The 18,736-nt window shown below is 31.2% G+C and overlaps 1 protein-coding gene across 7 annotated transcripts in view; it reads right to left on the bottom strand.

Moving 5' to 3' along the window:
• Window positions 1-405: 405 nt before the first annotated feature.
• LOC139502865 (alpha-1,6-mannosylglycoprotein 6-beta-N-acetylglucosaminyltransferase A-like) overlaps window positions 406-18,736 on the bottom strand; it is a 71,743-nt gene continuing 53,412 nt past the window's right edge. For 2 of the 7 annotated variants that reach the window (XM_071292498.1, XM_071292502.1), the window contains 9 exons: window positions 18,344-18,358; window positions 14,928-15,061; window positions 13,422-13,546; window positions 12,006-12,023; window positions 6,746-6,910; window positions 5,050-5,196; window positions 4,010-4,129; window positions 2,774-2,957; window positions 406-1,968 (listed from right to left, as the gene is read on the bottom strand). In XM_071292498.1, coding sequence (XP_071148599.1) covers window positions 1,709-1,968; window positions 2,774-2,957; window positions 4,010-4,129; window positions 5,050-5,196; window positions 6,746-6,910; window positions 12,006-12,023; window positions 13,422-13,546; window positions 14,928-15,061; window positions 18,344-18,358 — 1,168 coding nt within the window. In that variant the 3' untranslated portion in view covers window positions 406-1,708. The remainder of the gene's footprint in view (window positions 1,969-2,773; window positions 2,958-4,009; window positions 4,130-5,049; window positions 5,197-6,745; window positions 6,911-12,005; window positions 12,024-13,421; window positions 13,547-14,927; window positions 15,062-18,343; window positions 18,359-18,736) is intronic. The other 5 variants (XM_071292499.1, XM_071292504.1, XM_071292501.1 and 2 more) reach the window with 3 other exon arrangements.

The following is an 18,736-nucleotide window of genomic DNA, read 5'->3' as shown; positions in this document are numbered from 1 at the left end:
TTTTAACCGTTTCCCTATGCATATGATTTACAACCTTGACAGAAATAAACATCTCAAATACTATCAATCTGCTAACCCTTTTTTCAAGCTCAAGGCTAGGACAGCTGACTATGTGTAGTTTTTTTTAAATTGGCATCTCTATAATTAATTAAAGTAACATACATATTGCTAAAATCTTAAATTGATTGCTATACGAGCTGCATCAGATAGAAATTAACCTTATGGCTATGCAAAGTACACATATACATGTACATGTATAAAACTTTGATTGATTTTTGAACTTTCAAATACAAAATCAAATACGAATTTGAGCCAAGGTTTTGTATGGTTCTTATATCAAATCAATTTTAAAAGTTACAGATTTTGCATAGAGATTTTATCAACTCAAGATAAGTTTTGATTTCATTTGCTTCAGATGGATTTCTATTTGACGAAGCTAATATCTTAAAGAAAATGTGTTATATCAAGAAATACATTAATTAAATTGAATAATCACATAAATATATATATGCAATGTAAGTAACATTGCCAATTTTTCTCAAAGTTTCAATTTGGTTAAAAATAAATGAGATCTACACAAAAACTAATTATGCATTTATAATACACTTTCATAAAATTAATGATTTTTTAATAAATATTTTTTGACATATTTTAAAAATATTAAATATTACAGCAATAATTACTTCATGATTGCCATACATGGCAACAGAAATATTTAGATAATCATATATATTTTATATAGCATTTACTTTAAAGAGCTTATAAAAAATAAATGCTTTATTTTGTTGCAAATAAAAAATGTTTTGGGGTATTTTTCCCAATATTTTCCCCAAATATCTGCATATTTCCCCTTTAAAATTAAGGTAGATATATATATTCAACATGTTCAAAAGATGAACTTTAAATTTTGATTTTTTTCACAAATTAATAGATACTTCAATTCAAACAGACATTTTAAACATTAGCACCTTATTCAACATTTCTGATACCGTACAATTGACCATATTAATCACTAACTTTTGATTCCGGAATATATAATGAATGTAAACATATTCAGAGTAGGGGCCTTGTACTTCAGGTAATGTAGAGACCTTACTCTTCAAAATTATTTACCGTTTATATGGAACTCGAGTCAGAACTTGAGTTCCATCCAAACTTGGCCTACTGCAAAGGTAACTTGTAGAAAAAATATAAATTCCAAAAGTCGAAAGTCAGTAATATGAAATGGTATTTTTATATGCATATGTCTAAGTGTTACTACTATTATCCTTAAAAACAGATTATATATCTGCTAGACAAACTACAAATTATAATGTGAGGGTAGAAAAGGAGTTTTTGGCAAGGGTCATGGGTCATTTATGGTTGCAAGTCCAAATGATATACATGTTGTAAGTAAAATTATCTGAAGAAATTATGTTGATTGAGAGGTGATTTTTGAAGTCCTTTCCTACCCAACCACATCTTATCTAATGGAATAATTCTAAAACTAACTACAATAATTCTACCATGATCTAATTTTTTACCGAAATTGATATTACACACCTCACTACAAATGTAATGATTTGATTTTCTGAACACTACATTTCTAAATCTCATGGAGAAAATAAAAAATCAAAATTTCTAAATGAAAAAAAAAGTTTCAGACCCGAACTATGAAACATTAAGTACAATATCACAAAATGTCATTCTAACTGTATCCATGGCAACATCATACTTCACAACCTTGACACAATGCTGTTTGAACTTTGATATAGTTCCGACAAGGACATAGTCTCTGTAATTCTAAGTGTTCCCCGACACAACTAAATAAGAATTCTTCCTTCTGAATTTCACACTCGTTAGTCACTGTATTAAAAGATGGATAAAGAATACCGGTAATTTCTTTACTTTGAGCACATGTTGCTCCGTTTTCAAGCAACGATTCTTTTGAGTTTATATCTCTGAAGTGACTAGGATCACAGATTAAATCTGAAAAGAAAACAATAAATTCATACATATTTTTTTTCTAATTCTAATGGCAAGAATTTGCAACAAAATTAAACAAAATGGTTCCAGTAGCAAAACAAAAGTTATCTAAAATCACTTGTTTTTTCTTTGAAAGGTATAAAACGTTTGAACTGATATAACCCCACAATCAACTTTATATAAGTTATTATTTTCAATATTCAAAATAAAGGTGCTGAAATGTTACCCTTTCTTCCCCATTCCTCACAGAATGACACTTAACAAGGTGCCATCTGTTGAACAAGACCAGGGCACCAGAGATTGCCAATGGTTTTGTTAGTATTGTTCATTCTTTTAATATTTTATGTATGAAGACTGTTGATTATTTTTTCTTTTTTTCGCCATGTACTTTTATTGATCTCTTCAACTTGGATTCTCCATTAGGTATCTTTTGCCTTTACTTGTAACAGATCAACAACAGCATATGTGTTGCATGGGTTCCTTAAGATGAAGAGACATTGGTGTTCCACAAAACAAGATACTTACCTATAGCCTAGCAGACATTATTACATGAACTAACTTTTAGCCCAACAGGCATCTTATAATACATGAAACTTAATTTTAGCCCAGCAGGCATCATTACGGGTACATGAAACTTACTTTTACCCAACAGGCAACTTAACATATGACTTACTTTCAGTCCAGTAAGCCCCTTTATTTTTAGCTGAACTTTAGCATCTAGACATGATACTTTCTTTAAGACCAACATGCATCTTTACATATGACTAACTTAAAGCCCAGCAGGCTAGTCATCTTTACATAAACTTACTTTTAGCCCAGCAGGCATCTTTACATGACACTCCTTTTCCACCAAGGATAAACTTTACAGCACTATTTGGTGGCCATTTGGCAGGTTGTTTTTGAAACTGACAGAAGTTTTGATGTTCTATATAAGCATTCATTCTCTGTAACATGCCTTCCTCAGTATACTCGTAAGGCATATAAGGATTGAACTAAAAATAAATTGAATATAAACAAATTTAATGCAATATTGTTTTATGTTCTTATTGGGTGGAATACTCTTTATCAACTCAAGACCTTAGTTTTTTTTCCATTATTGCATTAGGTATTGATGACACATCTCTGTAGAATTAAACATTATCTAGAGAAAACTCCATTTATAATTCAGCTTTTCTGGATCTAAAAGCCTTTTTGGTAATTTTACTGTTCGTACACCAAAATGAAAATAACGTTACATCATTGATTGAATATCCATTGTATAGTACATTTTAAACCTATCACAACATTGGTGTATGCTTTTGAAAATAATACTCAGATCACATTAGATTATAATACAGAGAATGGTTTTTAGACTCCAGATAACATAGAGCTTTACATATTGTATCTTGTCCTCTTGATAGGATAATCCTTCGATGATCATCATTGTCACTATTTGCAGGGGATTTCCCCCATGGAGGCTCCCAAATGGAAATTTTGAAAGAGCAATTTTGTCCAAAATTTTACAATGGCTATAGGCTTGTAATAATATGAAGAAGCCAAAAAACAACACTAAAATATATTTGAAGGGCCCCTTGATGGTTTTGTAGAACTATAGGGACTATCTTGCACTTGAACCCCTATGGGGATTTTGAAAAGTTAGCAGGTATGATGATGACTTTTGTTTGTTTATGTGTTAATTCGTAGCTGTCACAATTGAAATATACCCCAAGTCTTCTGTTATTAAAATTTAGATGTTTCAATTTGAATGATGATTTCAGTTGTTGAATTTTAAAAGCTTATACGCCCTAAAAGCCCTGAAATGAACCTTCTATGTAATTTGGATTCATTATTATTTATTAGATAACAATTTGCAAATGAATTTTGTACACCATAATTAAAATTTTCCACAAATAATAAATTTTCCATATATGTCTTTGGCAAAACCACTATGAAGTGTCCATGAAAATGCATCTTTTCCTCAATCCACGAAAAATGAATGAATCCACAGCATATAAGTTGTTTCTTGCCCATTAATTCGTCTGTTTGATGTATGCTAAAAACTAACCTCATTTCTATGCAATATTCTTGCCACTGTATCTTTAACTTGCTGTATATTTTTGATATCTATAGTATATACATATGGTTCACCTAGAAATTGTTCTGCATAAGGATGTTGACTTGTCAACTACAAAAAAAACAAAAAAAATTTAATATCCAACAATAAAATGAAAATCATTTACACACATCATATAACTAATGTTTGCATTGGTCCATTTTAAATTTGATTTTTTTGTGTTTTAGCGCCACTTTTTAACACCGCTTTTGGGCTATTTCGTGGCATCCAGTTTTTATTGGTGGAGGAAGTCAGATTGCCCAGAGAAAGCCATTGACTTGGATAGGAAAACTGACAATCCTAGTCAATTAAGATTGGATTCGAGTGCACTCTGGAACTCACAACCTCAGTGTTGACTAGCTAGTGATAGCAGTAGTAACTACAAATACCACTCAGCCACCTTCCACTGAGGTCCCCTAGTCCATTTCAGTTAAATTTTCATATGACAGTTGTCAATTAATACCACAAAAAGATTGACAAAGGTTTGTTTTAACCAACGCTGCAAAGGCAGAAATTTTTTAACATTTCTCAAATGGTATTAAGTTCAAGTTTTCAGGTATCACTCTTGAAATTTATCAGCTTTTTAGTACACATGATTGCAATTGATTTTTCTCTCATGTCACTTGTGTACTTGAGGGATGTAAACATGGCATGAAACAAGATAACAAGGTCTCCTTGACCTAGCTTTTTATATTTTACTCTTAGTGTTCCAATAGATATTACATTCATTTTGAAAAGCTGTCACAGAGGCTGGAAGTCTGGTTCAGTATAAAGAGCTTTAAGATTTTATAATTTGCCAAAAAAAATAATATGTTAAAACATATTATTGTCAAGCTCCTTTCAAATTCAGTAGTTCCTGATAAAAGTGAGAAAAAAAATCATTTCACGAAAAAAAACAAAAAACAACAAACAACAAAGTACATGATGACTGCAATATAGCCCTTAATTCTAGAGTGGAGTATAACAATTATTAATAAATACACAATACATACCTTCCTTTCTGTGGGTTTCCCTTTAAAAAATTTGGTATTTTTACTGCTATGAGGTGGGTTAAATTTAGGATTTATAAATACAGCACCATTTGCTATGGCTTCTAGAGGGGCTGGTCCTTCATAGGGAAATCCCAGTCCTATAAATATCTGTAATTAAAAATGTATAACTAACATTAATTACATTTCAATGAAAGTATTCTTCAATAATTGCAATTTTTTTAACTTCACTTTATAAATTGTATTTCGAAAAAAAAATCTGAACAAATTACCACTTATTACATCAAATAAAACTGCACTAATATTAAAAAAAACTTTATCAAACTGCTCAAGAAGAGCCAAAGTTTAACCATCAATGATTCCTCATTGCATTAGCACAACTTCCATTGCTGCCTGGACTGTTACTTTCAAAGGGCATTTAAAAACCAGATGCTCCGCAGGGCGCAGCTTTATACGACCACAGAGTTTGAATCCTGAACAGTTGGGACACAACATTCAAGCTTGATACAGCTCTGAATTTGGATTGTGATTAAAAAGTTGAAAAGACATAGGTTTCTGACACAGAATGAATGTGGTCGAAGAACTTAAACTTAAAAACTTAAAAATTTTAAATTGGACATTTACCTATTATGGTCCAATATCCAAAATCTAAATACATGGTTAGATTCAGCATATCAAAAACACCCAAGAATTCAATTTTTGATGAAATCAAACAAAGTTTAATTTAGACCCTTTGGGCCCCTAACTCCTAAACTATTGGGACCAAAACTCAAAAAATCAATCCCAACCTTCCTTTTGTGTTCATAAACCTTGTGTTTAAATTTCATAGATTTCTATTTACTTAAACTAAAGTTATAGTGCGAAAACCCATGTGTCTTTGGACGACGATGACGCCAACGTCATACCAATATATGACCGCAAAATTTCTTTGCAGTTGTGGTCGTATAAAAATACTGATGATATATAACTAAGGGTATAGTAATTGTTCTTTTTTTCTACGGGCATTCATTTGGAAGTGTGTGATTAAAGAAATAATTGATGCAAGCTATAGTTTATTGTAGTTTTAACATGGGTAGGCATTATATTCATGATTATTTTTGCCCGAGCAATAGTGAGGACAAAAATTAGGACAATTAAGGTAATTTCTATGTCCGATGTGTATAAGTGTAGAGTATTTGTGTAGGCTCTTCCATGGTCCTCCCTTTTATGTTTGTAAAGAAGCAAACAGCTGGCACTGTGATTTTTCAGAGGGAGGAATTTTAAACAGCCAGCATGAATGGTTGTTTTATCTAGGTCAAATATGTCAATTCCGAATGCAACACGTTATTGTCATAATAAATGAATTAGTAACAACATGTGCATCATTTAAGAGTTTGGAAGTGTTTTAAGTTAATAAAATATATTAAATGCATGCCAATTGATAAAATTCATTATTCTGCAGTATTCAATGTATGCATGTGCAAACAAATTTTATTGGATTTAGAGCATGGGTTTGTTCACAAAGGGAAAGAAGCACCTCATATTGATATAAGAATTATCAATATGCAGCCATGTCTTGTTGAAATGAAGTCTTTAAATGGGCCTTTGTGTTAAACAATGAAAATGTGGAATTAATTATTGCAAAATCAGGATATCCAAACCTATCCTGCTTCAATATTCACACTAATTTCTGAATTTGCCATATTTATTATGAACTTACTTTTGATTGGCGTAGTAATGTGTGTAGATCTTCTCCGTTTAATAAACCATGATTATTTACATAAGATGGAATGGTATGAGTTTTATTTTTTGCTTCGGTATCTATATATACTGTCCCATGTATTTCTACCAATGATTTAATGACCTCCAAGTATGCTGCTTTTCCCTGTAAATATAAAGTAATGAACAATGTTTAAATTTTATTATTTTCAACTTTCATCAGCATTCTCTCCTTTAAAATGACTTACACAGCTATATATATAATCACTGGAAAATCATTAATTTGTGAGTGCATTAACTATTATTGTGGTTATGGAACAAAAAACATAAAGCAAGATTTTTATTATTCAGGTTTTAGTAAATGGTGCCTACAAATAATGTTATCAAACATTTCAAATGCCAATCATTATTTTTTTAACATTTTCATCACAATTTTCAATATAAAAAAAAACATAAAAAAAACCATACAAGCCAAATTGAATTTACAGTACTAAAATCTATGATTCTAATTCAAAAAGATAATATAACGTATAGATTTGATTAGGATGTTAATTTTGCAAAGCTGTCTAGATAGTACATGTATAACCCTTTTATAGCCAAGAAAAACCTATCTGAAATCTCACTATCTGAAAGGCTTTTAAAATATGAAAGTTGTAACTCTAAAACCATTGACTTTGTTTATAAACGATGACTTATAATTGACCCTCAGTTGTTCCATGAACCTCATTGTATGAATACAAACAAACCAACATGATATATATCACTTAAAAATTTCTTACACATGTTCATGATAATAGTAATAAAAAAAATATAAAAAAAATTGGAGTCTCATATTATAAATTTGTCACAACAGAACTGTGTTTAGTGTTAAATTTTATCTAAGCATTTCACTAATTTAAAAACACACATAATATCGTTTAGACTGGAGGGAGCCATTTTATTGTCTTTACACCTCAGAAGTCCTCTACAGGTCTCTTCATGTTTAATTACATTGTTTGGTTGCTGTCCAGGTGATGTATATTGCACATTTGAAGAGGGCTTACATTGACTTGGCTTGTTGCTAAATCCAATTTAATTCATTTAAAAAAAAAAACAATTAAACTATATTACACTTATTGTTTTATTAATAATAATAGTATGCAGACAAACATTTGTATTACTTGTTCAATACACTGATAAGTTCAATAGTTCACCTGGTAACCTGCTCTTATTATGAACAAGGGCAAGTGACAAATTAATTCATCAATAAAGCTCAAAACAACATCAATTTCATTCACAAAAGTGGATGGGAAGGGAAAATTAAAAAAAAAAAAAAAAAAAAAAAAAGCATCAATGAAAAAGCCTACTAGCTATTTAATAACAGGGTACACTTTAAAAAGGAAAAACTAAATGCCTTCAGAGATTGACTGTGTCGTATGGATTTTGCCCTTTGTTAAATAGTGAGTTATGGTTACTAGTTACATCCACCTAGTTTGAACTCTGGTCGATAGATGTCGCATTAGAAATCATATCATAGTGGCTGATCCACAAGGGGGGGGGGGGGGGGGTTTACAGGGGTTGACCCCCCCCCCCCTTCCCACCACATTATTTTTTTTTGGACAATCAACGGAACAAAGCATTTGAATGGGAATATATGTATCCTGGTTTGGAACCCCCTTTTAAGAATGGCTGGATTTACTTGACATTTAATTTTATATAGGACATTATGTCCTGTATATAAGTCTTCCTGTTGGCTATCTACAAGAGAAATCATCATCCCGATATAAGCTCTCTGGTTCCAGCTATGTACTATCAGCCATGCAATACCATTACTACTGTTTACCTCAATTCCAATTAAATTTAAATATAACAGTAAAACATCATTTTCCACATCATCTAAAAACTCGCATATCAACCTGAGTGTAAAGCCAAAGGTCTGATATGGACTCTAAGGATAACATCTGGACTGATATTCACAATTCTTTATTGCAATCTTTTTTAATTACACTTTCAACCAAAATTTCACCTCTTTTAAAATAAATACGATGGTGCATGGAATTTGAAACCAACTTTGTAATGAAATTTAGACTTTGAACTGAAAACTTTAATTCTATTTAGGATTCCAAGCATGGATTTTTTTAATTTCTGAACTTAGTCCATAACATAACACTTTAAAAGTATCTGACGTTATAACAATAATTGACAATGTAATATTTAATACCTGCATAAATCGGCAAGTCATTTCAAAATATAAAATAAAACACAACATGGTTTCTCAATTACTCATAGTCTAGTTATATCTTGTATGCAAATGTGGAAAATTTTCTTGGCCTAATACTTGTAATAGAAACTGGTATATGATTCAGATAATATTAGTTTTATTGGTTTCACTTTCAAACACTATCTTTTCTTTCTAACAATTTTCATGAATTTTTAGTTCAAGGGAAAATTGAAATTAAAAAATGTAACAAAAATAGAAAGATTACTTTGATAGAAGCAAATGATGAAACCATGAAATTCTATTTCTCCAATTACAACCAGGTGCTCCCAGGCGCAGCTTTATACGACCGCAGAGGTCGAACCCTGAACAGTTGGGGCAAGTATGGACAAAACATTCAAGCGTGATACAGCTCTGAATTTGGATTGTGATCAAATTTTTGACATTACATGGGTTTTTTTTACACAAAACAAATGTCAAGATTTTACAAATCAATTAAAAATTTCTTCTTCAAACTTTTTAAATCTAAAATTAAATAGTTGACACAGCATAGGTTTCTGACACAGAATGAATGTGGTTTAATGAACTTAAAAGTTTTTTTTGCCTTTGAGCAATTCACTATGCTGTTGAATATTAATCCTCTCAAAAAAATGTTTGAAGAAATTTTCTTTTTATTTATGAAATCTGAAATGACAAAAATTAAACCCCCCCTCCTTTTTTTCACATCCCCGTTTCCCTTTTTCCAAAACTGATATCAATTCAAATTTCTAATGGAGTTTGCAACAATAACTACTCTTTTAAATACATCATAAAATATTAAAATGTAAAATAAAGTGCTTGTTATCACTGAATGGTAAAGATTGGTTGGTAGTAAAAGTGAATATACATTGTTTATTGTATAAAACAATAAAAAAAACTTCATCAGCAACATTTTATATTGGCAAATTTCCAATGAAGTTATTTACATACAGTTATTGGCAAATAAAAATAGAAAATGACATCATAGTCATGTCTGGCAAATGTCCAACATACATTATCTAAAAACATTTTAGATAAGATAAGGAAAAAAAGCTTCATCAGCAACATTTTATATTGGCAAATTTCCAATGAAGTTATTTACATAAAGTTATTGGCAAATGAAAATATAAAATGGCATCATAGTCATGTCTGGCAAATTTCCAACATATATTATCAACTACTATTCTATACAAAGAAAGATAACTCCAATTGAAAATTAATTGCTATTGCACAATATTGTGCAATTAGATATTTCTTGCTATTGTGCAATACTGTGCAATTGAAAATTTCTTGCTATTGCACAATACTTGATATGGAATCCTGATTTGGACCAACTTGAAAACTGGGCCCATAATCAAAAATCAAAGTACATATTTAGATAAAGCATATCAAATAAGCCCAAGAATTTAATTTTTGTTAAAATCAAACTTAGTTTAATTTTGGACCCTTTGGACCTTAATGTAGACCAATTTGAAAACTGGACCAAAAATTAAGAATCTACATACACAGTTAGATTTGGCATATCAAAGAACCCATTTATTCAATTTTTGATGAAATCAAACAAAGTTTAATTTTGGACCCCCATTTGGACCAACTTGAAAACTAGGCCAATAATTAAAAATCTAAGTACATTTTTAAATTCAGCATATCAAAGAACCCCAAGGATTCAATTTTTGTTAAAATCAAACTAAGTTTAATTTTGGACCCTTTGGACCTTAATGTAGACCAATTTGAAAACGGGACCAAAAATTAAGAATCTACATACATAGGTAGATTCGGCATATCAAAGAACCCCAATTATTCAATTTTTGATGAAATCACACAAAGTTCAATTTTGGACCCTTTGGGCCCCTTATTCCTAAACTGTTGGGACCTAAACTCCCAAAATCAATACCAACCTTCCTTTTGTAGTCATTAACATTGTGTTTAAATTTCATTGATTTCTATTTACTTAAACTAAAGTTATTGTGCGAAAACCAAGAATAATGCTAATTTGGGCCCTTTTTTGGCCCCTAATTCCTAAACTGTTGAAACCAAAACTCCCAAAATCAATCCCAACCGTTCTTTTGTGGTCATAAACCTTGTGTCAAAATTTCATAGATTTCTATTAACTTAAACTAAAGTTATAGTGCGAAAACCAAGAAAATGCTTATTTGGGCCCTTTTTGGCCCCTAATTCCTAAAATGTTGGGACCAAAACTCCCAAAATCAATACCAATCTTCCTTTTGTGGTCATAAACCTTGTGTTAAAATTTCATAGATTTCCATTCACTTTTACTTAAGTTAGAGTGCGAAAACTAAAAGTATTCGGACGCAGGACGACGACGACGACGACGACGACGCCGACGCCAACGTGATAGCAATATACGACGAAAATTTTTTCAAATTTTGCGGTCGTATAAAAATGATATCAACAAATATAAATCAACAGTAATTATATAAATATCCCTCTAAACCCTCTGTTTTGAATGCATCATTCATTTCTGTCATATTTAAACACCTGTATTTAAAAAAAAAAAATCAGCATATACTAGGGAAATAAAAGTAAAACTTTAAGGATCTCTATAATAACAGAAAATTTCTAGTGGAAAAAATCCCATTAACACCACTCTGGATAGTGCTCCCTCAAAAGGAGGGATTTTTTTGTTAATTAAAACAATAAAATCACTCTGCAACAATTTAAAGCAAGTGTACATCTATAAAAAAATAAGTGTCGTAATAAAACATTTTTAATACATAATTTTCATTAACAGCAAAACCCATTTATATTTTTGTTCACAAATTTCTTGCATGTGGTCCAATCATTTACATTATTATGATGAGTTTATTTACATTATTATAGGAATTTTCAAGGACAATAAGTTTTTGAAAAATTAACTTAGAAATTAAGTTCATCTATGGTTGCCCTACAAGAATTTCTCTGTTCACCTTTTTTATTTTAAACTTACATATTAAGTTTCTAAAAATAACTAACCACTTGCAAGAAAATTGGTTATAAACAATGAAATGGTTTATGCTATAGGACAACTCCAAAACCATGACCTTACCTGAACTAATTCATTGTCCTGGAAGATATGAATGTTAAAAGGTCAAAGGTAAATATTTTTGGGGTCGGGTCATACATACTTATTTGCAACATAGATACCAAGTTAAGGCAATACAAATCTCATTTGTATCATTTTATATTGTTTCAAATCGTCTGAAAACAAAATAACAGTCACAATCAAAACATTCATGCTTTAATGTGCATTAATTTATTATCTTATATTCATAGCATGCAAAGGACTTATACACTATTCAATGTTCATGGGTGCAATATTTCATGCTATGTTTAGAGCAATGTGTTATGGGTCATGCTTGGCACATTTATATATCATAGCCTAACAGAAAATTTCACAATATGTAAAATAAAAATTTAAAGATATTGTTTCTTATGTTGTTATTCATGTTCCAATAAATGTAAGAGCATATTTAGTAAAAAAAAAAAAAAAGTGCCAGATAAAAATAAAGTTGATCAAAGTGTTAAATGTTCTTCTGTACACTGTATATCATGGTGGTGCACCTTAGAAAGGAGGCTTATACAATGTAAACTGACCATGTCAGAAAATGGTTCATGCACCCCAAAATAATTTAATGCAAGACAGGTAATTTCTAATAATTTTTATAAGTAAAATGTCTATACAGCTGTATTTATAAATAAATTTCTTGAAATTAATATGCAAAGTGTGCCTAAAAATTCTCGTGCCATATAAGCAATGTAAATAGGAACTTTACATTTTGAATGCATCCAAGTCATATTAAGTTTGTAACACAAGATTAAGAAGGGTGGATTCATTAATTTTTGTGGAATTATTCAATTTTTCATGGAATTGTGATTTTTACCAAAATCTATGTAGTATGCGTGCCTATTGAAAATGAGTACTTCTTTTAACATTTAAATTCATAATTTTACCCATGAAATCCATGAAAATTGGTATCCCCACAAAAGATTCCATACACAATACAGTACATCTTCTCAATGTGGTGCAGTTCTGGGGTTGAAGTCATAAAACTTTGCTCAGTGCTCGAAGCACAAAATCATGCTCAAAACAGGAAATCCAACATTTTGATTGGTTGATTTTTTTAGTTTGAGCACAAACCAAGAATGTGTCCCCAGTACACAGATGCCCCACTTGCACTATCATTTTTTATGTTCAGTGGACCGTGAAATTGGGGTCAGAACTCTAATTTGACATTAAAATTAGAAAGATCATATCATAAGGAACATATATACTAAGTTTCAGGTTGATTGGACTTCAACTTCATCAAAAACTACCTCGACCAAAAACTTTAACCTGAAACTGGACAGACGAACGAACAAACGGACGGATGCATAGACCAAAAAACATAATGCCCCTCTACTATCGTAGGTGGGGCATAAAAATGACTGGTAAGAAATGTTTTGATAATTTTATACCACTCACCTCCCACATATATTCATTTTTCCCATAAACTAACGCTTGGTTTCTCCGTTCAATCTTAACAACATTGGTATCATTCAAATGTTGTTCCACTACAAATCCCATGAAGGAATTATCTGGACTATGAGCTGAAAGTAAATAAAGAATCGACTGATTAAATATATGTATTATATAGTCTTAGATACTGTAAATTCAGAAATTATTGTGTGCATTTATTATTGCGATTTTTGTAAAATGGACAAATGTATGAGATTAATTATTGCGATGTCAAGAAAATCTGCATACAGTTATATGTATGAGATATATGAATCCGAGTTCTTATTATTGCGATACTCACTCAGTCGCATTGTTCGCGTTAATAAAAACCTCAAAATAATTTCTGAATTTACAGTACATGGTTTTTTTATTAGTTATATAAAAAAGAAGATGTGGTATGATTGCCAATGAGACAACTATCCACAAAAGACCAAAATGACACAGACATCAACAACTATAAGTCACCGTACAGCCTTCAACAATGAGCAAAGCCCACACCGCACAGTCAGCTATAATATTTATTGGCTTTGAACTAGATGTCGGTAACTGCGAGTACTCTAGATATCAGATCTGTACTAATTGTCTTTTTGTTGTAGGCATGTATAGATATGCTGCCACTTTACTTTTTTAAATGATTTTTACAGTTGGTTCATATGCTCATATGTCAATTATCAAAATCATTGTAATATATTACTTTGGTTTTCATAGGCCCTTTAATTGGAATAAAAATATCTGATCTTATATTTGTTCTAGTGTTACACTGCTGTTCTAGGTTGGGTGCCTGCTAACATAATTAAACCTGGCACATTCTGAACGTGCCTGTCCCAAGTATGTGCCTGTAACTCAGTGGTTGTTCTTTGTTGCTGTATATCATATTTGAATTTAATTTGGTTCATTGTTTTTCAAATTAATCAGGCTGTTAGTTTTCATGTTTAAAATTTTTTCTCTGGCACACATACTATGGATTCACTTATTTTCAAGGGTATCAATTTTTGTGGATTGAGGAATACTTGCATGTTGATGGATATTTAAATTTGTGGTTTTCGAAAAGTTAGCATACCTTCCTTTAGAGAAGTATTTCATTAAACATTTATATTTGTGGTTCCCCTGTACCTATGAAATCCATGAAAATTGGTATGCAACGAATATTAATGAGTGGGTCTCATTGGGGTCTAAGCGTGACACGGAATTGCCGATTTTTTGAAAGCTTGACACGGGAAAGTCAAATTATTGTGTTGTGAAAACGGGAAATGAGGTCTAGCGGGACCCGGGTAATGACAAAAAAATGAGAATTGCTTACGTACATAGTGTAAGCAGGATACGGGAATCTGACAAAACAGTAAGCGGGATCCGGGATCGGAACCCCCCAATGAGACCCCCTAATGAATCCACAGTAATAAAGAATATTTTTCATTATCAGATTTTATTTATGATTTAATATCTTTTCGATATTTTCCTTTAATAAAGACTTACGAAACATAGTAAAAAATTGCTGAGGCTGAAGATCTTGTCCTCCCCATGTTGTAAGAATCTTATGTGCCTTCGCCCACGACCTCAAGTTATATGCTGGCTCTGTTCCAAAAGAGTCCACTATTCTTAGTAAACAACTGAAAAAGAAATGCAGACAACGTTAATTTATCAAAAAAGTATCATGCTAAAATTGATGTATTGGTACAAGCTTAAGCTTAAGCTCAATGTCAAGATTAAAATTGAGAATGGAAACGGACAAACAATCCATAATCTAGTATATTATGTCAAGAGAACTGTTAATACTATGTCTCAACAAAGCATTTATACTGTTAAATCAGAAATTATAAAAAAATCATTGTGTGCATTTATCATGATCATTGCAAATTTTACAAATGTTTTAAAGAAGGGGCAAAAAGCTAGATAAATTATTGCGATTTCAAAAAAATCTGCAAATATTTATGTATCAGATGTCTGAATGGGAATTTCTTGTTATTACAATACTCACTAAGTTGTATTATCACATTCTTATTCACATTAATAAAAGCTTCACAATAATTTCCGAGTTTACAGTACTCTGAATGTTCATGTTTAAATATATCAATGTCCAGCATATTACAATGAAACCTGTTTAAACCGAACCTCTTCAGGACTAAAGATTTTGTTCTGTTTTGGCCGATGTTCGGTTTTATCAGTTTCACAAGGCATACAATTTTACAGTGCTAAAGAACCTGTTTGGTTTATGCAGGATTTGGTTTAGCCAGGTTTCACTGTATAATGAAGAATTACATTATGTCTGCAGTATTTCCTGAAATCCTGATTATAAAATCTCACATTTTTATTCATTTTACAATAAATGTACGCACAGATTTTTTATAAAGCAAGTGAAACACATTTCTAATTAATTGTTTTAGCCTTCGTTCAATCAGGAGCTAACTCGTTGTAATTAAAAATATAGGAGTACAGCATCCTCCTTTTTTGTACTTTGACAAAATATGTGAAAAGGGAAGTAACTCTTACTAGCACAATTTGATTCACAAAGACTTAACATAATGTTTAGGAAATAATAAATACATGTGCATTATGTTTTCTATCATTAAAAATTAACAAAATCTACTCCATATTCCTTATATATTTAAACAATACAAAACATTTATCAAAAAATAACAAGAAAAGGTGTAAAAAAAAATTAGAAGTTACTAAACTACCACGAAGACTGAAGAATTGATTCAATGGTGAATAGCGGTATAGTATACTACATGTGTAGTAGGTGAATAGCTGTATAGTATACTAGTAGTTATTAGTCTTCACTTTATCCAGAGAATCACCAGAAAGATGGCTTATAATCCAAAGAAATTAGATATGTAGGGGGTTAATTGATATCCATCATTACTTTACTCAGAGAATAATCAGAATGACGGTATTATGATTGTAATTCAAAGGCAGCTATATGTGTAGGGACAACAAAACTGTCACAGTCTGCTGCCTAATTCCAAGTACTATAACTCTTAATAAAATAGGGCATCTGAATCAACATAGTTACTTTAATAGTCGTCAAAATCCTCCAATTGTAAACTTAAATCAGCTTATTATCTACAAGCACAACTTAAAATTCCAAATACATGTACCTGGTGTGTTACCTAATGACAGAAGGATAGACATTGCTTATATTATAGCTATATTGAAGCATTACAAGTTCATAAATGTTGATTCCCTAAATTATTTGTATCAGGTAAGTATTTCAGAAATTTACTATTTTAAAATTAAATTGAATAACAAATCCTCTAAACTGTCATAGGGGCCTTGATGGTTAAGTAGTCTAAGTAGAAATCACTAGCCAGTCAACACTAAGGTTGTGAGTTTGAACCCTGCTCCGGCGGCTTGTATGGGTACACTCAACTCCAATCTTAATTGACTAGGATTGTCAGTTTTCCTATTGAAGGTAAGTGCATGGTTTTCAAGGTCACTCCGGTTTACTCTACCAATAAAAACTGGCTGACACAAAATAGCCCAAAAGTGGCAATTGAAAGTGATGTTTAAACGCCAACAATCAATAAATCAATCTAAACTGTCACACAGAAAAAAACCCATCTAAACATCTAGAGGTCCTCATGTGGTACTAAATAATCAACTTTTATCTGGTATACATCATATATGGGATCCAAAGCAACTAAGTTGTACTGGTATACATCATATATGGGATCCAAAGCAACTAAGTTGTACTGGTATACATCATATATGGGATCCAAAGCAACTAAGTTGTACTGGTATACATCATATATGGGATCCAAAGCAACTAAGTTGTACTGGTATACATCATATATGGGATCCAAAGCAACTAAGTTGTACTGGTATACATCATATATGGGATCCAAAGCAACTAAGTTGTACTGGTATACATCATATATGGGATCCAAAGCAACTAAGTTGCTGTATGTTTGTGAGGATTTTTTTGATATATATATAATTGAGTGTTTATGGCAAATTTATTTTTTTTGTTTCTGTTTAAATTTATTTTACTTAAACATGTTAAATAAACTTTGGAAGATTTAAAGTCATCTTTTTTCTGAGTGTTAATAGAGTTTGTATATTTGTGGTAATATTTTGCATTTGTCTACAGCAATTTATGAATTCAAAATAAAATCGTTTCAGCCATGAAAATATATCATACCCATCAAAATTTTAGGTGTTCTGCATTCATATAAGCATTCTAGCCATTCTACTGACTTTAAATTCCTAAATTCTGCACATGCATTTTAGCAAAGCATCAAATATCAAGGATTATAGCTAGCTCTAACATAATGATATATACATGGAATACATAATTGTCCAGTCAAGTTGATTTTGGTGATTTCAATTATTTTAGACTGACTGACTGGTCCCAAGTTTTCCAAAGGACCAATATACTGGTCGCAATTTTTATGTGTCATGCTTAATTGACAACAAAGCCAAGGTAATTGTAATATTACTTGAATAATTGGAGCATTTGAGGTAGGCATGTATGAGAGTTACCTCCCCTTCTACTGTAAAAGATACTCAATCTAAGGACAAATGTCTATTCTGAGAACGAAAATCACATCCATAAGTGCAAAAGAAATCATTCACTGATGTGCATACATTTATAAACATGATAAACTGACTGCAAGATTGTTTAACAACAAAAGACCTTCATGATCATTATAAAGAAATACTGATTTTCTGACCAGACTTGAAATGTTTATATTTGAGGTATCAAGAATACCAAGAATATCAATATAAAAGGTATATATACATTTAAAAGTCATAAAGAAACCACAGCCAGACTCAGGTTGATATAGAAACAGATGTGTACATTTATATCAGCAAGAAATATCATGTGACCAGCCATGCACATGATGAGTACCATGTGATGTAGTCATGCACATGATCATGTGACCTCTTACCTGTTCTGTATCTTACTACAAATTGAATTTTAATTGTTTTTGAACAGCTTACAATATAACGAAAAGTTGTTTACACTTTTTTTGGTTTATTTTTTGCCACTGATTTTTGGATAAGGCAAATAGAAGAATTCATTGATTAGCGAAAATAGACATGCTCATGAAAAGTAGTTGTATATGTAATCAGATCACAGGATCATTGTTGTACATTGAAACCTGTCTTAAAGTAACCTTGTTGTAAATGGAAGTCTTCTGAATTCAACCTAGTGTTAACAGGGCCTGGTCTTAATTGAACCCTGTGTTAAAGTGTTAACAGAAACCAATTTTCATGTTACACTGAACTCTGTTTTAAACAGAAACATGTTTATACTGAGTCCTGTCTGTCAGATTGATCCA

This window comes from Mytilus edulis, chromosome 14, assembly GCF_963676685.1.
Source record: "Mytilus edulis chromosome 14, xbMytEdul2.2, whole genome shotgun sequence".
NCBI lineage: Eukaryota > Metazoa > Mollusca > Bivalvia > Mytilida > Mytilidae > Mytilus > Mytilus edulis.
This window is presented reverse-complemented; position numbering and strand designations above follow the sequence as displayed.